This window comes from Accipiter gentilis, chromosome 32 (assembly GCF_929443795.1).
Source record: "Accipiter gentilis chromosome 32, bAccGen1.1, whole genome shotgun sequence".
NCBI lineage: Eukaryota > Metazoa > Chordata > Aves > Accipitriformes > Accipitridae > Astur > Astur gentilis.
In genome coordinates this window covers 3,919,866-3,936,329 of record NC_064911.1, presented here as the reverse complement: position 1 = coordinate 3,936,329, position 16,464 = coordinate 3,919,866, and the positions used below count along the sequence as shown (strand labels likewise).

General features: G+C 41.3%; 1 protein-coding gene across 1 annotated transcript in view; it reads left to right on the top strand.

The window, feature by feature from the left end:
* URB1 (URB1 ribosome biogenesis homolog) overlaps positions 1-16,464 on the top strand; it is a 57,178-nt gene that overhangs the window by 38,979 nt on the left and 1,735 nt on the right. Inside the window, exons 27-38 of the mRNA XM_049835085.1 lie at positions 776-886; positions 978-1,041; positions 2,809-2,980; positions 3,541-3,643; positions 8,081-8,241; positions 8,621-8,732; positions 9,710-9,816; positions 10,340-10,483; positions 11,249-11,358; positions 12,545-12,721; positions 13,652-13,893; positions 15,570-16,172. Coding sequence (XP_049691042.1) covers positions 776-886; positions 978-1,041; positions 2,809-2,980; positions 3,541-3,643; positions 8,081-8,241; positions 8,621-8,732; positions 9,710-9,816; positions 10,340-10,483; positions 11,249-11,358; positions 12,545-12,721; positions 13,652-13,893; positions 15,570-16,172 — 2,106 coding nt within the window. The remainder of the gene's footprint in view (positions 1-775; positions 887-977; positions 1,042-2,808; positions 2,981-3,540; positions 3,644-8,080; positions 8,242-8,620; positions 8,733-9,709; positions 9,817-10,339; positions 10,484-11,248; positions 11,359-12,544; positions 12,722-13,651; positions 13,894-15,569; positions 16,173-16,464) is intronic.

Genomic DNA, 16,464 nt, shown 5'->3' with positions numbered 1-16,464 from the left:
TATATTCTTGTAGATACTAGGGGGAAAAGCCCATGCCTTTTCAGATACTGGGAGTAGAGAAATCTGGTTTCAGGTCTTGAATCTGCCACAAATACCCTATTTACCTTTGAGTAACCTGATCACATATTTGATATGTTTCTCAGCTAGTTATAAAATAAAGATGGATAGTTTTTGTATGGCCCACGACAGAGTTCCTGTAGCTTGCTAACTAATTGGATTCTGCAGTGATGACCCCTGTTTAAATGCACAGTATAGAAGCATTTTGATAAGTTACTGCAGCTGGGTTGTGAACTTAAAAGTTCTTGTGGTAACTTCTTGAGTAGCTTGGGGAGGTTGCTAGGATGTCTGCCTTTGCTCTGTGCAACTCCTGAGCTAATTTCAGATGCCTTCCTGGGAGAGGAGGGAGCCACAGTATGGTAGGATGGCATATAGTACTTCTTTTTAACCAGAGGGCAAATGTGTACACGTGGAAACTTTCTGTAGGGTAGTATGCCACATTGTGGACCTTACCTCACAATAACATTTGTGTGTCCAGCTTGGAAATACTGTTTTAACTTCATAAAAAAAAATTGTTCCGCTTGAATTAAATGCATCGTAGTTATTCTTTAGTGTAGTCAGGGAAACATTTTTTGGTATTTATAGAGATAGATCTTGATCCAAAACATACAGTACTGTGTGTGCATCTATTTAGAGAGGGTGTATGTGTGTGGGGGTATTTATATACACACTATCTAACTGAGAGAGCAACAAAGCTAAAGCTGTGTGTTTATTTCAGAGGCCTTGGTAGATATACTGCTGACAGTTGTGAAACTCAGCCCTTCTCTCTGTGAGAGCAGTCACCTTGCTGTGTTGCTGGGTGCCTACGGGGCTACACTGAGCACTGTAGGTAAGTGTGTGAGCCTGGGAAAGGTACTTCCTACTAGATCTGGTTTTCATCTTCATAGGTGACTGACTTTGGGTTTCATCTTATTTTTTAGATCAGAAGATACTGCTACTACTTCAGTTATATGAGAAGAATAATCAAAGTCTTATAAATTCCAGGTAAGCTGACCGCCTTCCTTTGTTCGACTAACCGCACGCAAATAAGCAGTCTCACAATTGGCATTTTCCAGGGTCTTATTTTTAACTGAGATAAACACTGAGCAAGGTCAAACCTAGAGGTGAATGTTGCTTTGGGAAATATTTTTCATATGTATTTCATATTCTTAACGTAATTCTTGTGTGTTGCCCAAACTTCTGGGTGTCTGTGGGTTGTGTGACGGACTGTCTCATTTCAGTAGTCCCTCATTCTCCGTAGTGAGAACCCACTATAGGGATTTCATCACAGATGAAGGCCAAAGCACAAGTTGCTAGTGTAACTCCTTGCTCTTCCCTGTTCCCTTGGGATACAGGATTCACCACTCAGCACAGCCCCTGCCCTTTTCAATGATCTTGCCCCTGTATGCATGATATTCAGCTCTGGTGCTTTGCTGGAGAGGAATATACCAGTGGAGGAGCAATGTATAGACTCCTGCATTAACGCATGTATTGTTAGTTTTGGGGTACTAATATGGTATCAATGCCTTCCTTGTCTTTCAGCAGTCTGGACTGTAGCTGTCATTATAGCGCAACTGTGCAATACATCTACATGCTTCATAAGAGAGAACCATATATTGTAGAAAATAATCAGTTTCTTTTCAGGCCCTGTGTCCAAGCAGTCCACAGGAAAGTCTGTTGCTAACAGTTCTTACATACACTGATGGTTTTGGTCTGCCTTGCTCAATTGCACTTTTCTGTCTTTGAGGTGTGGGCATAAATATTAACAGCAGTGCAAGAGTACTGGCTCAGGGAGCAGGACTGGACTCTGAATTAAGAACGTCCCTTAGCCTTGTCTTAGAATATAGATAATCCTTGCAGCCAGCCTATGAAGGGGGACAGGAAATGAAGGTTCATGTTAGCAGGGAATCGAAGTGGCTTCCAGAAGCCAGGGCTGCATCCTGCATAAATCTTTACTGAAAGTGTTTGCAAATGGGAGGGTGTTATGTGAGGAGGAGACTGATTTCAGAGGTAGTTAGATTCTAAAACTTTTGTAGCCTTTTGAAAGGAGAAACAAGTTCATACTATACCCTGAAGTGAATTGGTAGCCAGACACTTCGTTAGGCTTGGTCCCAGCACTGAAGAGTTTGAGTGAATATGAGAACATTCAGAAAAAGTGCTGTACATGCAACTCAGCAGAGCCTAACTTGTGTTTGGGAGCCTTCAGGTTCTGGGTGATAAGAAGCCTAACATCATCCCGCCAGCTGCCTTACTGACAGTGAGGCATGCTGCTGGCAGTACCCATATAATAAATGACAATATCAATAGCACTTTAGCACAATGGCAAAGTAAGTGGAGTCTAAGCAGCAACTTGGAGGAGGAGAGTAAGGCTTTATGTTTTATTGAACCACTGTGATGCTGGTCTGAAATATCGATTGCATTTGAGACAACCTTGTCTGACCAGGTCTTGATCACTGTCTCTACATGCAGCTGCTATCATACTTAACTGCATTTATAGCTTAAATATAAAAGCGGATTTTTTTGAGAAGATAAGTTCTGACTTGGATTAACAGAGTAGGAAATAGTTAATGAAACACTCTGACTGAATTTGAAAAGCTTTTGGATAGATGAAAAAGGTGTTGCTTGGGAAACGAGTTCTAGTTTCAAGTTCCCACAGGGTAGTAAGTACAAGTGAAGGGAAAATTTAAATACTAATTTATATCCTCTGTGATTGCTTTTTGCTCAGTGCTAGCAGTCTGTTGACTAATGCCTTTACTTTGAACAATGTTTAAGAATCCTACTATGGGGTCCAGCTGCTGTGGAGCATCACAAGACTTGCAAGAGTCTAGGGAGGTCACTATGGCAGCAACCAAGCATGGAGGAGATTCTGTGTCTGCTGGATCGAGAAAAGATGATGAAGACAATTCTGTCTTTCCCTCAGCATCGCCGTCTTCTGTCATCACAGGTCCTTTGGTTCAGACTGCTGAATTATCCTTCTTTTGATGTAGAAAAAGGACCTTTCATTTTAGTATTTTCTTTCTTGCATTCCTGTATTACATTGCAATTTGTTTACATCAGGAGAGTAATTTAAATTCCTAGGGGGGCTGGAATTAATTATTTAGGAGCACTTTTCAAATGAAGTGCAATATATGGACCACATCTTGTCAGGAGGTGTGACTGTGCAGCATTGCAAAGATTGCCATGTGTAAGTAAGACCAGAATTTGACTTCTAAACAGTTGTTAAATTTGACTGTCCAAGGATCCACTGACAATGGGCTCTTCAGTCTTTCATACAGTTTGCTAACATGCTTCTGTATCTGTTGGCGCTAGTCAGGGGAAATGGCTTTCACTATAAGGGTTCTAAAACTAAATTTAAACACAAGCATGTCTCACCCTGTGTTGCATTATATTTTGTAAGGTTTAGTATCAGCTGCTTTGTAATGGGATGAGGTGGTTGGGGAAGTTTGAAACCAAGCTGGAAATTGGTGGTGTTCCTTGCAAATACTGGTTTGGATTTGGTTTCAGGAGCTGCAAGAGTCACTATATAGGGATGAAAGTGTCAAGAGTCTTGATGACTTCTATGATCCTCGTTTTCTACTTCAGCTCTTTAGTGAACTGACCAGACCAGGTAAAGTGAATGTTTCTCTTTCATATTTACTGTCATTTTACTCTGCTGCGGGAGCTGCATGGCTCCATCTATAGCTCTGTTATTCTCAATCTAAGAACTAATACTAAAGAGAAATTTGTGCCTGGCTTTGGAGAGAAAAAACACATCACTTAACGACTGACTGCATTGCATTGTAATTTTCAGAATGACTTAAAAAGTAACAAGGTGTAATTGGCATTAAAGTTTTTTGTGGTTTTTTTTAAAGCATTTTTCCAAATAATGCAATATATCTAATGGGATTTGGCTACTCAGAAATAGAGCAACATAGCAGGAGACGGGTATTCCTGCCAAGCTGGTCTTGTCCAGATGGGTAGGTGCTCCCTCATAGCTCTTTTAAATGTAGTGGGTAAACCCTATGTAGAGGGACTGATCTGCTTAAGACGAGGAGAGGTTTTTAAACTGGAACTGTAAACAGCTTGGAAGAGACAAAAAGTAGACATTTATGTTCTCTGATCTATCGAACAGCATTCTGTATATCACAAAAAGCAGCACAGTGTAATTATAAAATAGCATAAGAGGGATCAATAAATAATATTCCCCACTGGAGGGTTGTATTTTTTTCTGATGGATATGTAGAGCTGTATTCTGTTCAGATATGGTGTCACAGCATGAGCAAAACGGGCATGGGAGGGATGGTACCTTCTGCTGGTACATGCAGTGCCCCACCTGCAGATGATAGGACTGCTCTGATCTGCGGCTGCTTTGTGGCTGAGTTTTTTGGAGCAGTAGTCGGCTGCTTTCAGCTATGCTCTCAGTGAGAGCTCAGCAGAGGTAGGGCAGGTTGGAGAACATGCCCTACAATGTTGGAGGAATTCTCTGGACATAAACCAGAAGCCCCCATTGCTGGGGAAGGGTGAAGTTGTTTCCTGACCAGAGTGAATCTCTGCAGGGTTATTGATTTCTGCAAGGGACACCGTGACTGAATTGACTGGAGATCTGGCCTGTTACAGGCTGTGGTTATAGTATAGGAAACTTCATCCAACCCATTTTCCATTAGACAGAGATGCATGGAGCCATTGTATGTCATGAATAGGCCTGTGCTCAGAATTGCTGGAAAGTTTGATGAGATCTACATGTTGCTTGAAAACTAGTTGCTTAGCCTCACTTTTCTTGTTTGACATGGCCCTGCTTTGCATATGCATATCCTTGCTGTACTTCACAGGCATGTTGTCTATTTAGAGAGCCATTAAAGATCAAAGTGAGACAAGTATCATAAGGAATTTCCTAACCAGCTCCCTCCCTATGGTTAACCACTGTGTAGTTACAGCTGGATTTGGCTTTCCACAACAATAATATCAGAAGCAATTGGCAGGCTGATAACTGTCCTTCAGTGAAATCACACTTACAGTCCTTCTTTGTTGATGTATACCCTTATAGTACAGTACCTGTTTTGTGTGTTCTTAGCCTATACTTAGCTATAGCTGTAAACCGCTCTGTATAATTTTGACAGCAGTAAAAAGAACTGTCTTTTAGTCTACTGAGATAAAAAAGATACCAGAAGTATCTGGTGTTTTGCAGTGGCAGGGATCTTGGACAATCCAGTTAATGCTGGGTCGTGGAGATTGTTATCGATGAAGAGCATGGACAGCCAGTGTCTTTTCAACTTGGGTGTAATAGTTGGAAAAAACAGTGCTGTCATGCACCTGTCATCATCAGCCACCACTTAGAGGCAACCACCTTAAGTGGTGGGCAGGATTTGGTGGCTGTTGGTCAGCCTCAGTGGCACTACAGTCAGCCAGCAATGACGACTGCTTGTGTGGGAAGCAGTGGGGCTGAGGGAGCTCTTGCACATCATGTTCTTGTGGAGCTGTGGAGGCAGTGGCTATCCCAAAACTGACTGACTCCAAAACTCGAGAGGGGAAAAATCATCCTCTTAACTGCTCCATGCTGAGTGAGAGTCTGTGTCTTAAGAGGGGCATTTTTAAAGGGCCCAAGTGATTTATGAGTTCACGTCCCATGGTGCTCCTAAACCATGTCAGCTGCTCTTGAAATTCCCAATTCCTCTTTATTTATTTGCTCTTTGTACTGACTGCACAGTGCCCTGTGCACAGATGTTATATAACTGCTGAATTTATAAACATAGACTTATTGTACCGTGCTTAATGCTTACTGAGTAAAAAGTAAGTCTAGAGTTGGGCAGATAGCAAGTTCTGTCTAACTTTAGCTCTGATAAGCATCTCGTGGAAAGCTTTTCCATCATGGTTCTCAAGGTACTTTAAACAAACTGTATGTCAGACATAGAATTAACTTTTTTTTTTAATAATAGCTTGTTATTTTATGTTAGTTATTGAATGCACTCTTCAAGGTCAGCTGGATGGAAAATATTTCCACTGCATGTTTTCAGTGAAAGAAAGTTTTCCAAATAAATCTTTCTGTCACCAGCATAAACTTTACTGCTGAAGTGAGGACTTTGGTTTTCACTATCTGGTACCACCCCATAAAATTATCCACTTTCTCTGTCTAGTTGGTGTACATTAGTAGTTCTCAAGAACTGCAGTCTGAAGGAGAGTCATGTGGTGGCTTGCTCTGAAAGGACATACAAGACATACTCGATCCTGTACTGAAGAGGTTGTTGTATAGGCCAGGGCTATGTGCGAGATGTCCATAAGTGATGGAGAATCCGCTGCATGCAGGCACACAATTTTTAGATGGTCTTTGCGTGTTCACTTGGGATTCAACAGAAAGCATCCATTTCCCAGTGCTTACCTTGCACCCTTGCATCTTGCCTGAAGAGTGGGAAGTGTGGAGTTGCTTTGCCACAGACAGAAGGTAGCAGAAGCCATAGATTAGGTGTCTCTCTGGTCTCTGTTTCTCTTTCTCCTGCCCTGTTGTGCTACTCCTCTCACCATTTTTACTTTGGCAGTCAGGTGGTGGCCTTGCCCAGTGCCTGGAAGTAGAAGAGGGTAGAGCAGTATCTGTAAAACTCTGGTGATGTGAGAGGTACCCCGTGCTAACAAACGAGGGATCTTGTTGCTCACTAGGAGGATGACTGAGGTGTTTTGCATTATGCCAGTTGATGTCCCTTGGTGAGGACTGGTGTAGGTAAGTGTACAGTAATTGCTAGTACTGAAATAACTTGTAAAACCACTCAGTGAAAAGATCCATTACTGCAATTCAGTGGTGCCTTTGCATTGGTCATATAGCAGTGGGCTGGTTGGGAGGCAGTGCTGGGAGGTGGAGACCCTGCCATTGCCTGGCCCATAACTAGCAGAGCTAGGTGTGAAACTGCCAGGCACAAAATTAAAGTAGAAATTCTGGCAGTTGAGGAAAAGATGAGAGAAACAGCCCAGTTGCTGGTGCGAGGACATAAATAATCTGCAATTTTTTTACATAAATATATATATATATTTTAGCTGAGGGTGGGGAAGAGGAAATCAGTGGACCAAATATAGGTACTTGTCAGTAAGACTACAGCCTCTTCTTCAATAGGAATATTTGTTTCTCAGAAACTTCCTCTTGACCTTCAGTGTGAATTACAAGAAAATATGTGAATATTGTTGCTAAACTCAGAACTACAATACATTTGCACTTCAGCTGGTACAATACACCGAGGTGCCATTGTATTCCATTACTGGTGAATGGAATAGAAATAGCACAGGAGATATTCTGGAGGTTTTACATCATTTCTAGCCATCAGTGAGTAGAAATGGCACAAGCTCTTCAAAACACCCAGCCCTTAAATAAAAAACTCTAAATCCTGATGGTAAAATGCTATGGAAGATAAACGTTACAGTCAAGGGTGTTTTTTCTTTTTGGCTGGATACTGTTCGTTGCTGGATTTTGTTCGTCCCAGAAGGGCATAGGGCTACACTTTAGTACTTTGCTTGGAACATGCCTTACCGGCAGAATCACTCATGCCTGCACGGTAATAACTGGTGTGGCTAGTGGCTTATTTATGTATTATTCTCCTGTCTGTTCTATTACAGAAGCTCTTTCATGCAGATAGGTTTTTCATTGGCTATGCTGATCTTTCTTTCAGGGACAGACTTATCAAGTGCCCAGAAAATGTTTTGAGGAAGACAATTTTCCCTCTTGTTCTTCTTTGTACTTAACTTTACTGAAACAGTGAGATATGTTATGTCTTTACAGAATTTACTTCTAACTTTGCATGGTCTAGCAGGCAGAATCGTCTCTCTCTCACATAAATGAGACTAACCACATTAATTTCAGCTCAGATAAAGAATTCCTGTTCAGAGTGTTTTTCAAAATGCCTTTCTTAGCTGAAGGAGCCTTTAGCATGCAGTGAAGTAAGAGTTTGTAGGGGTAAGTCTAGAAATTGGTGTTTATGAATAGAAGTTTTGTTAAGGATTATAGTGCTGTTATATACTCTATGACATGTCAGTATAATGCACTGGGTGTTTTTCTTTTCTTTTGGTTTTTTTCCATCTTCACATACAGAGTGTGTAGTGGCATGTCACAAGTTTGTTGAAGTCAATGCCCTGGGTCTAACAGTAGCTGCCCTTAGCAGCTATGATTCCAACATGAGAGCAGCAGCATATTTTGTCCTGGCTTCCTTTCGTTCTCATCTGGAAGGAGCTCGCTTTCGAGAGAAGAGTCAGGTAAGACTGAGATTAATCGGTAGTTTGCCAGGTTAGACATTTTAGGTCATGGACACTTACAGGAGAGTCACTGCTTTATTCATCCATCTACCTGCACATGGTGAGGGAGCTAAAAGAAGCTTTTTATGCTCTATTCCATTGTTTCTCCTCTGTTGCTTTGTGTTTCTTCCTGTTATAATCAGTGGGCAGAAAAAGGGGGGGAAATGTGTTTTAGAAATTGTTAGGAATTTTATTTGTAGGAACGGAAATCCTGATGGGATTGGTATTTGTTTTATGGCCTATGAAATATCCTAAAAGCTTATTTATGTGTTCATGCTCTCCTGTTGTATTTGTTTGGGTTATGGTTCAAGCTTTTCTCCCCTGGGCTCTTGTGCTGCAGTTGCTGTATCTCCTGGATGCTGTGCAAAATGGAATCAGGCAGCCAAACCTCAGATTTACCTTCTCGTTGACCCTCTACATTGCTCGTGTGGCACAGCAGATTCTGAAGCCAGGTACTGTAACCTACTGTGCATGTTGAACTCCTGGGGTGAGTCACCGTGCATGGAGTAATGTCCTTGACTGATACTGGAAGATGAGATAGCTGTGACACTGGTAGGAACCATGAAGTGTGCTTTCCTGTGTTTCAAAGAAAAACTTCCAGTGCTTGTGTAGACTGCCTTACTGGAGAAGTAGGAAGCGGCATTTTAATTTGTGTACAAAACCAGTCTGATCCATCAGGGATGAAGCCACTACCTCCTTGTAATTTTGAGGTGGAGGTGGGCAGAGGACTAGGTGAGTGTGCGGGTCCTGTTCAGCAGATCAGAGTAGGTTGGCCCAAGTGTCCTTTTGTCCACAGACACTGAATCAATGTAAGTCACTGTTACAAAGAAGAATCATAGCATCAGGGAGTAGTTCAGTTTGAAAGGGACCTTGTGAGGTCTTTAGCTAAACCCTCTGCCCAAAGCAGAGCCAGCTGTAAGAGCAGATGACTGCACAGGGCTTTATCCTAGAAAACCTCCAGACCTCTAGACTGATCCTAGAAAGCCTCCAAGGATGGAGACTGTATAGTCCCTCTGGGCAACTTGTTCTGCTGCTCATGGGGGACATGTCTGGTCTGAAGGTTAAAAAGTATGATTGTGTAACATGAAGTGTTAGGCTTGAAATGTGGAGAGATTTGCCTCTCACTTTGCTGCAGATTTCTGTTTTGTCAATGAAGTAACGTTGGATTTGCTGAAGTCAGAGCCATGTTGAATGTTTATCTTCTCACCTGCTTTGTGCACACTCTGAATGAGCTTTTCATTTTGGGGAAAAGGAGGGATGGCCAAGAATATAATCAGCCTTAGAGCAGAAGGCCTCCTCACTGTAATTAATTGTACTGTTGTGACAGCTAGCTGAAACACTGGAAAATACAGGTACCGTTTATTTTTCTGTGTGGTTGTGTATTGTGAACATTGTCCTCCTACACAATAACCATTGTTTCCCTTCACAGAGGAGCACATGTATATAAAGGTAAACAGATTCCTTCTGTCACACCAGTATTTGGATCTGAGGAAAGTACCAGGGTTTTTCCAGCTTTTCTACAGTTTTGATTTTGAGGTAATGTAAGAACCCCATCTTCAGTATCCACTAATTCTTCAGAAAATAATAGAAGAAAGCCATAAAAATGCAATGAAATCTTACTCTTACATAGGCAATTAATTAGAGGCATCTTTGTTTTGTTTTATATTGGAATTAGCAGTATTATTTCTGGGTTTCTTTGTTTTCTTAATAGTAACACATAATGAAATCATGAGTTGTGCTGTGCATGCTCTCTAAGCACAACAAACAGAATGTTCTGCCCTAGCTAGCTTACATTCATATTTGAGTTTAGGTTATTAATGTTGACTTCAACTGAGGCATTTTAGAAACAGCAACTTTTAAGGTTCCATTATCAGTGCATATTTGGGCTGCAGAGTAACTGTTCCTGATGGTTGTTATTGATTAAATTTGAAAATTGAGAAGTCCAGAAAAAGCTGTTAAGCGCTGTGCTAGCACTCCCAGGGAACCAGGTTTTTTTTACTCTTATGAGCAGGCATTATTTTGAAATGTCTGATGGTGGTATCTTTCTTATGGCTTCTAGTACAAAACAGAACGTGAGTGGATTCTCAGATTTCTTGGAGAAGGGCTGCGTGATAAACATTGCTATGAGCTCTATGACTACCAGAGGATTTTCCAGGTCATTCTTTCCTTTTTCAACAGTCCTTTGTGTGATGAGGGCTCCCAGGTAAGAATTAAAAAAAAAAAAAGAAAAACCAAACCACAAAAAAATCCAAACCACAAAAGTTTGCCTGGTTTGGAGATCTTAAACAAATACAAAGCAGAAAGGAGCATCTGACTTTTCCCTTGCCCTCTTGAAAATCTCCTTGTTGATTTTGTGTGTGTGTGGAGGGGGAAATAATTGCTTATGTCTAAACCAGAGTCATATCCTTGTCTCCTGAAATTGGAACATGTCCCTGCCATCATGGAACCTCACTCAGTTTCATCAACTGGTGGTCTGGCTCTAGTCGTATTTCTGCTGCTCTGTGGAATATATTGCAGATACCACTGTTTTGCTCATATAGTCAGGGCCTTTGCGTTTTTAGGTCTCCTTATTCCCTAACCGGCACGTTACCTGTACAGTGCTTTAGCAGGAAAAAAACTCACATGCCAGCAGCTGTCATGTTCATAAACATCCACCCTGAGAAATCCAGTCTGTTAAAAGTATCTTAGTTGGGTATGAAAATCTTGGAAAAAAAGAAAATTGTCTTGCTACCTTAACAATTTTTTTTAGGAGTAGCGTCTGTGTGTATGAAGTTTTGAAAAGAGAATGTCTTTTCTTCCCTGGGGTTGTTAAGAACATGTGGTGTTTGGCAACACATTTTAACTTTAGGTTGATCAAATCCCAGATACCAGTCAGATTGCTAATTATATCCTTCTAAAAGATTGATAATAATTAGATCCTGACTATGTTTTAATTTTATAAAAGAACAAATTATATTTTCTGTTTCAGAGTCATATTCTGGAGATATTACAAAATGCTGCCAATGTCACCAGAGCTGCCTATGAGCTGATACAAGATCATAGCCTCCTAACCTGGATATTGCACATCTTAGAGAAAAGGTAACTAGGGAAATACTAGTGAAATGGGAACAATTTTACTGTCCACAGTAGAATAATTATGCAACTGAGTATGAAAACAAGGGTGATGGATACAGAGATGGCTTGTCAGTGGTTGTGACATTTGGCACCTAGGGCCATACTGGCAGAACTTGCTGAACGCTGAAGCGGTTCCTTGTGTCTCTAAAAACAAAATCAAGATGCTTTCAGGTTGTAGTAGGAGGGATGATAGTGTGTGGGGGCTTCATGTTTTTGATAACGCTTTCTTGAAAAACTTAGAAAACAAAACGGCACCTTATTTTAGCATATGTGACTCTTTATTTTCAAATACCCACAATTCACATCCTGTCGTAGGACTACCTACACAGTAGTTGGCACAATAATGAATTTGAGCTGTCTAATAACATTCCTCTTCCCACTCCTTCCTCCACCCCTTGCCTCTCCCTTACATACATGCACATGTGTGCGTGCACACACACATATGCACGCGTGCATGCACACAACATCTCTTTTGCATAGATTCCCCTCGCAGGTTCAAGCAAGGTTTCAGGGTCATCTACAGTGCAATTGGCCTGAACAGGTTCCCAGTACTGCTCCCCCATTGTGCACCTCTCTTTGGTGCAGTTTGGTACATTTTGAAATGAGAAAGCCTGGATTTGGCCTCTAGCACCCAATACTTTGTGATTGTACTTTTGAGAAGTATTCTTGCATCCTCTGTACAAAAATGAGATTGCTCCCCCTACTCCTCCCCCACCCGTAGAATAACAGAGTAAATATGGCTCCTGATACTGTGCTGTAAGCATTGCTGTTACTACTTAAAGTCTTAGGAACATAAGGAACCAAGCTGTCTTGAACAGTAGCTGCTCTAAAGAAATGGTGGTAATGGCTGCCATGTAGTGGAATACTTAGGAGAGCTGTGTACTGAAAGATGCAAGTGAGAAATCACTAGTCTCATGCAGGGGCTGTGATACACTGTGTTTCCCCAGCTGCAACATGGCAAGAGGAGGGCAGTAACTAGAGCCTCCATGTGGCTGGGGCTTCAAAGGGGTGCACTATCATGACCTGATGGGGTCCGGGCTGAGAGGCACCTTTTGTCATTCACAGCTCCAAAGTCCTCTAGGTGATGGACTGGTTCCTGGTTAGGATCTGCCTTCCAAATGGGTGTTTGCTTCTCTTTTTTGTTTTTCAGGTTTCTGGAAAACAAGCTGCTAAATAAAATTATTTCCTTACTCCATACTCTGTGGCTAACAAATTTAGGAGACAAGAGAGAAGTCAAGAATCAGTCCCAGGAGAACAGGAAGTTTCTTCCAATTCAGCTTGTAAATGAATTTCTGTATGTTTTGATCACATTAATCAAACACATTCGGTAAGTCCTTTTTTTCTTTTTAATCAGTTTGCATCTCATCCTCTGTCTAGCTGGAAATTTACTAAGGCTAGAAGAATTTCTTGATCTCTGGTAGTTTAATGCTTTTTTTCTCCCTTCAGTTTGAATGTTGAGTAGTGAATTTTGATGAGATTTCTTTGACAGGAAGGTTTAGTTGTTTAAATATGTGGGGCATAAAATAATAGCTGATGCACAGTTACTGTCAAGCTCTACATCCTTAATTACTGGCTATTTTTAAGCTGCTATGTTTTACCTTTTTCCTGCTGGATTAGAGCTTGCAGTTCACAATGCTATTTGTTGTAAGGATCTTTCATACTCTCCAAAGGTTTAGACTTTCTGTGTCTGTACCATGCCTGCAAATTGTACAAGGAGAAACTGTGCAATGTATTACACGACAGTGTTAAGAAGGAGTCAATCTCTTCTCTCCAGATCTAGAGCACTTAACCTGTCTAAGCATTTGCAGCGGGGACAGTAGAAAGCAAATGAGTAGCCAGTTCCGTTTGGGTTCATAATAGTGCCTGCAGCTCTTTGTGCAGACAGGTATTGTCACAGCCTGGAGAAGCTGTTTATTTCCTCAAAATTTTGAAAATTCATGCAAAATAAAGAAGCATAGGTAAAGCTCCAGACCTCTGTCCTCTTCCTTGTGTGCCATCTGCCTTTGCTATTTACAGGCAGGAGGGCAAAGACTATGTTTCATGGTCTATTCTGCCAGATGCTAATGGAGCGAAGTAGTGGGGATTCAGTGGGAGTTAAACTAATTATTGCTGGCATCCTGAGAAACAAAAGTATATGTCTAGAGAACTGCAGGAGAAAACTGTAGGAAGAGACTGAAAGGAGAAGAAGCCTATACTTATTTTATTTTATTAATTGGCAGGCAGAAAAATACATGGCACTTTTGTTTTCTTTTCATAGGACTAACTTAGATCTAGCCAAACTGACTCAGTTTTTCAGTACACTCAATTCTGTGCTGGAATATCGTGCTATAGTTGTTAAGGCCTTCAAAGAAATGAGCCGGTTCACTGTGAATGACAGTGTTCTCTCAAACAAAGAGATCCTACTGCTGCTGCATAAGTGGAGCATCATTGAAAAAGACCTGCAACTACAAGAGGATGTGCAGACTCTAGCTCAGAAATACCAAATCAAAGAATTGCTTAGTAAGTACCAAGATATTTCAGAAAAGTAATATTGTTGAGGCTGTTACAAGCTAATCATACAAGTGAGGCAAACTTCATAGGAAGTAGTATTAATAACTTTTGTTGGACAATCTGATACAGCTTGGGGGAGGAGGAATGGAAATGGAAAGCCATTTTTCAGATCTTCGTTGTAGTGATTTCTAACTTCAACACAATTCTGGAAGCTTTGGAGAAATACAGTTTTAAAAAGGAGAAGAGCTTTAAAATGAAACTTAGTCACAGATCTAGAGTCAGGCTTTGAAAAATTGTATTCTTAAGTGAAATTTTAAAAAAATTGTGCTTGGAGGCTTTCTGCTCAAATATTTGAACCATTCTGAGTATGGATGGGGGATCTGAAAGTGAAATAAGAGTAAAAACTAGAAGTAAAGCAATCAAAAATGAAATAGCTAATTTTTCTTATTGTCATCAGTGTTGGAAGAAAGCAAAAATACATTTGGACTTGTATGAATTCTCTCTTGTTATCTCTGTGAATAAAATATAGAAGGAACTTTGTAGTGGGAGGTGTTAACACTGGTTTCGTGCAAATACAGCAACTGCTTTTGGTGCACATTACAACTTCTATAGGTTTCTTTAAATGTTCTGTATCAGTTAAACATTATTAAAGTATCACTGTATTTAAGGGATGCTATAAAAGCTTTAGTTTTTCTAAAGTTTTTCCACACCCTTTTAGTGTCTTTCTGAGGATTTTTAGAGAGTTACTATAATGACATCTGTAACTTACTATGTATGTGGTTTTAAAAAACCCTGTAGCTCCAAGCATCAGGAGCTTATAAAGGAGTTACAAAAATGGATCCTTATCTCAAATTTTGTTTCTGAGGTTACATTTCAAAAGTTGTCCCCATCCCCCACAGCCCTCAGGAAAAAAATGCTGAAATGCATTTAGTTCATTCTAACCTGCAGAGTGCAACATAATTGAAATTTCAGATGATTTTCTCAATGACTCCTCAAAAGCAGATTGCCATAAAATGCTGTGTGGTATGGTGGTGGCAAAGTCCTGTTGCTGTTTGGGAACTTTGCTGCTCCCTGTGACACAGGCAGCATCTAACAGCGGGCAGCCCTGCGTCAGAAAGTTTGGCTGCCTGTCTCTTCCCTTGGGGTGTGAAAAATTCACGTGCCCTTGGTTGACAGCACCCCGCCAGCCAGACATTCAAGCCAGGATGCGGCCGTGCTGGAGGAAGGCGGACTCCGCTGCTTTAGCCTGCGCCATGCAAGAGCTGTGCAGATACCTCCTTCCATAGGCAGGCGTGTGCTGTGCCTTTGCTAGCCCAAAGAATAGCATCTTGAGCATTTCTCATGAGGTGGTATAAATAATGTAGCCTTACTGGCAAAACTGCATCTTGTGGACCTCTGAAATACTGCCTCAGCTATGCTGGGCTGTGAGCCAGGGCCTGGGTGGCATTACTGCTCACCGCAAAGTTAGGCGATCCAGTTCAGAAAAGTGTTTCAGCCCGTGAGTCACTGCCTGTAGCCTGTTTGCTCTGAATTGTATAGGCTCAATTAGGCTGCTAAATGAGGCTAGTACTTATCCTTTTAGCAACTGAAACAACACATGATGCCGTCTTTCTTGCATAATTTTCTACCAAGAAAATCCTTTGGAGTATCTGATGTTTGTTTTGGTGGTGGTTTTCTTCTCATAGAAAATATTAAAGAAAAGAACAAATCTCAAGCCCATTCTCATGCATACCATCACATTCGGAAAAAGAATGAGATAGAAAGAGAAGACGACAGCACTGCAGACCTGGAAGTCTCTGAGCTGGAGAAATGCAGAGATCATCTGAACTCTGTATTTGCTCATTGGGAGCCTGTTTTCCCAATGCTGCCTGCCAAACATCGAGGGGAGCCCCTCAAATCTGCTGACCTCGTGGATGAAACAGTCAGTCTTACCTGTGCGTCCACTTACGTAGTAACTAAATGGCTCATGAAGTGCATGGCTGAGCACAGCCTCAATATGCAAAATGTTTCATTAACTCTGCGGTGGCTACAGAATTGCATCTTGCCACACCCAGTGGCAGTGCAGGAGATCCTCAGGGATGAGACATTGAGGAACAACATCTTCAAGTTTTACACCCAGATCTGTGAGGCCAGCCGTGGAACAGCTGGACTCTTCAAAGAGCTCTCTTTATTCAGTTCAATCATGCTTCGCCTAATGGATGCTCAGGGCCTAACCAACAACGGCTTTCATGAACTTGTGAAAAAGTTGTGCCTGTCAGCAATGACGGAAGAGGATGCAAACAAGAAAGGTAACTTGGCTTTTCCTTTACATTCACGTTACAAGGCAGTAATGGTAGAAAGTAGGTAGTTCCATGGTTTTTTTTAATTCACTGTCCTGGTTTCAGCTGGGATAGAGTTCACTGTCTTCCTAGTAGCTGGTACAGTGCTGTGTTTTGAGTTCAGTATGGAAGAATGTTGATAACACTGATATTTTCAATTGTTGCTAAGTAATGTTTAGACTAAAGTCAAGGATTTTTCAGCTTCTCATGCCCAGCCAGTGAGAAAGCTGGAGGGGCACAAGAAGTTGGCACAGGACAGAGC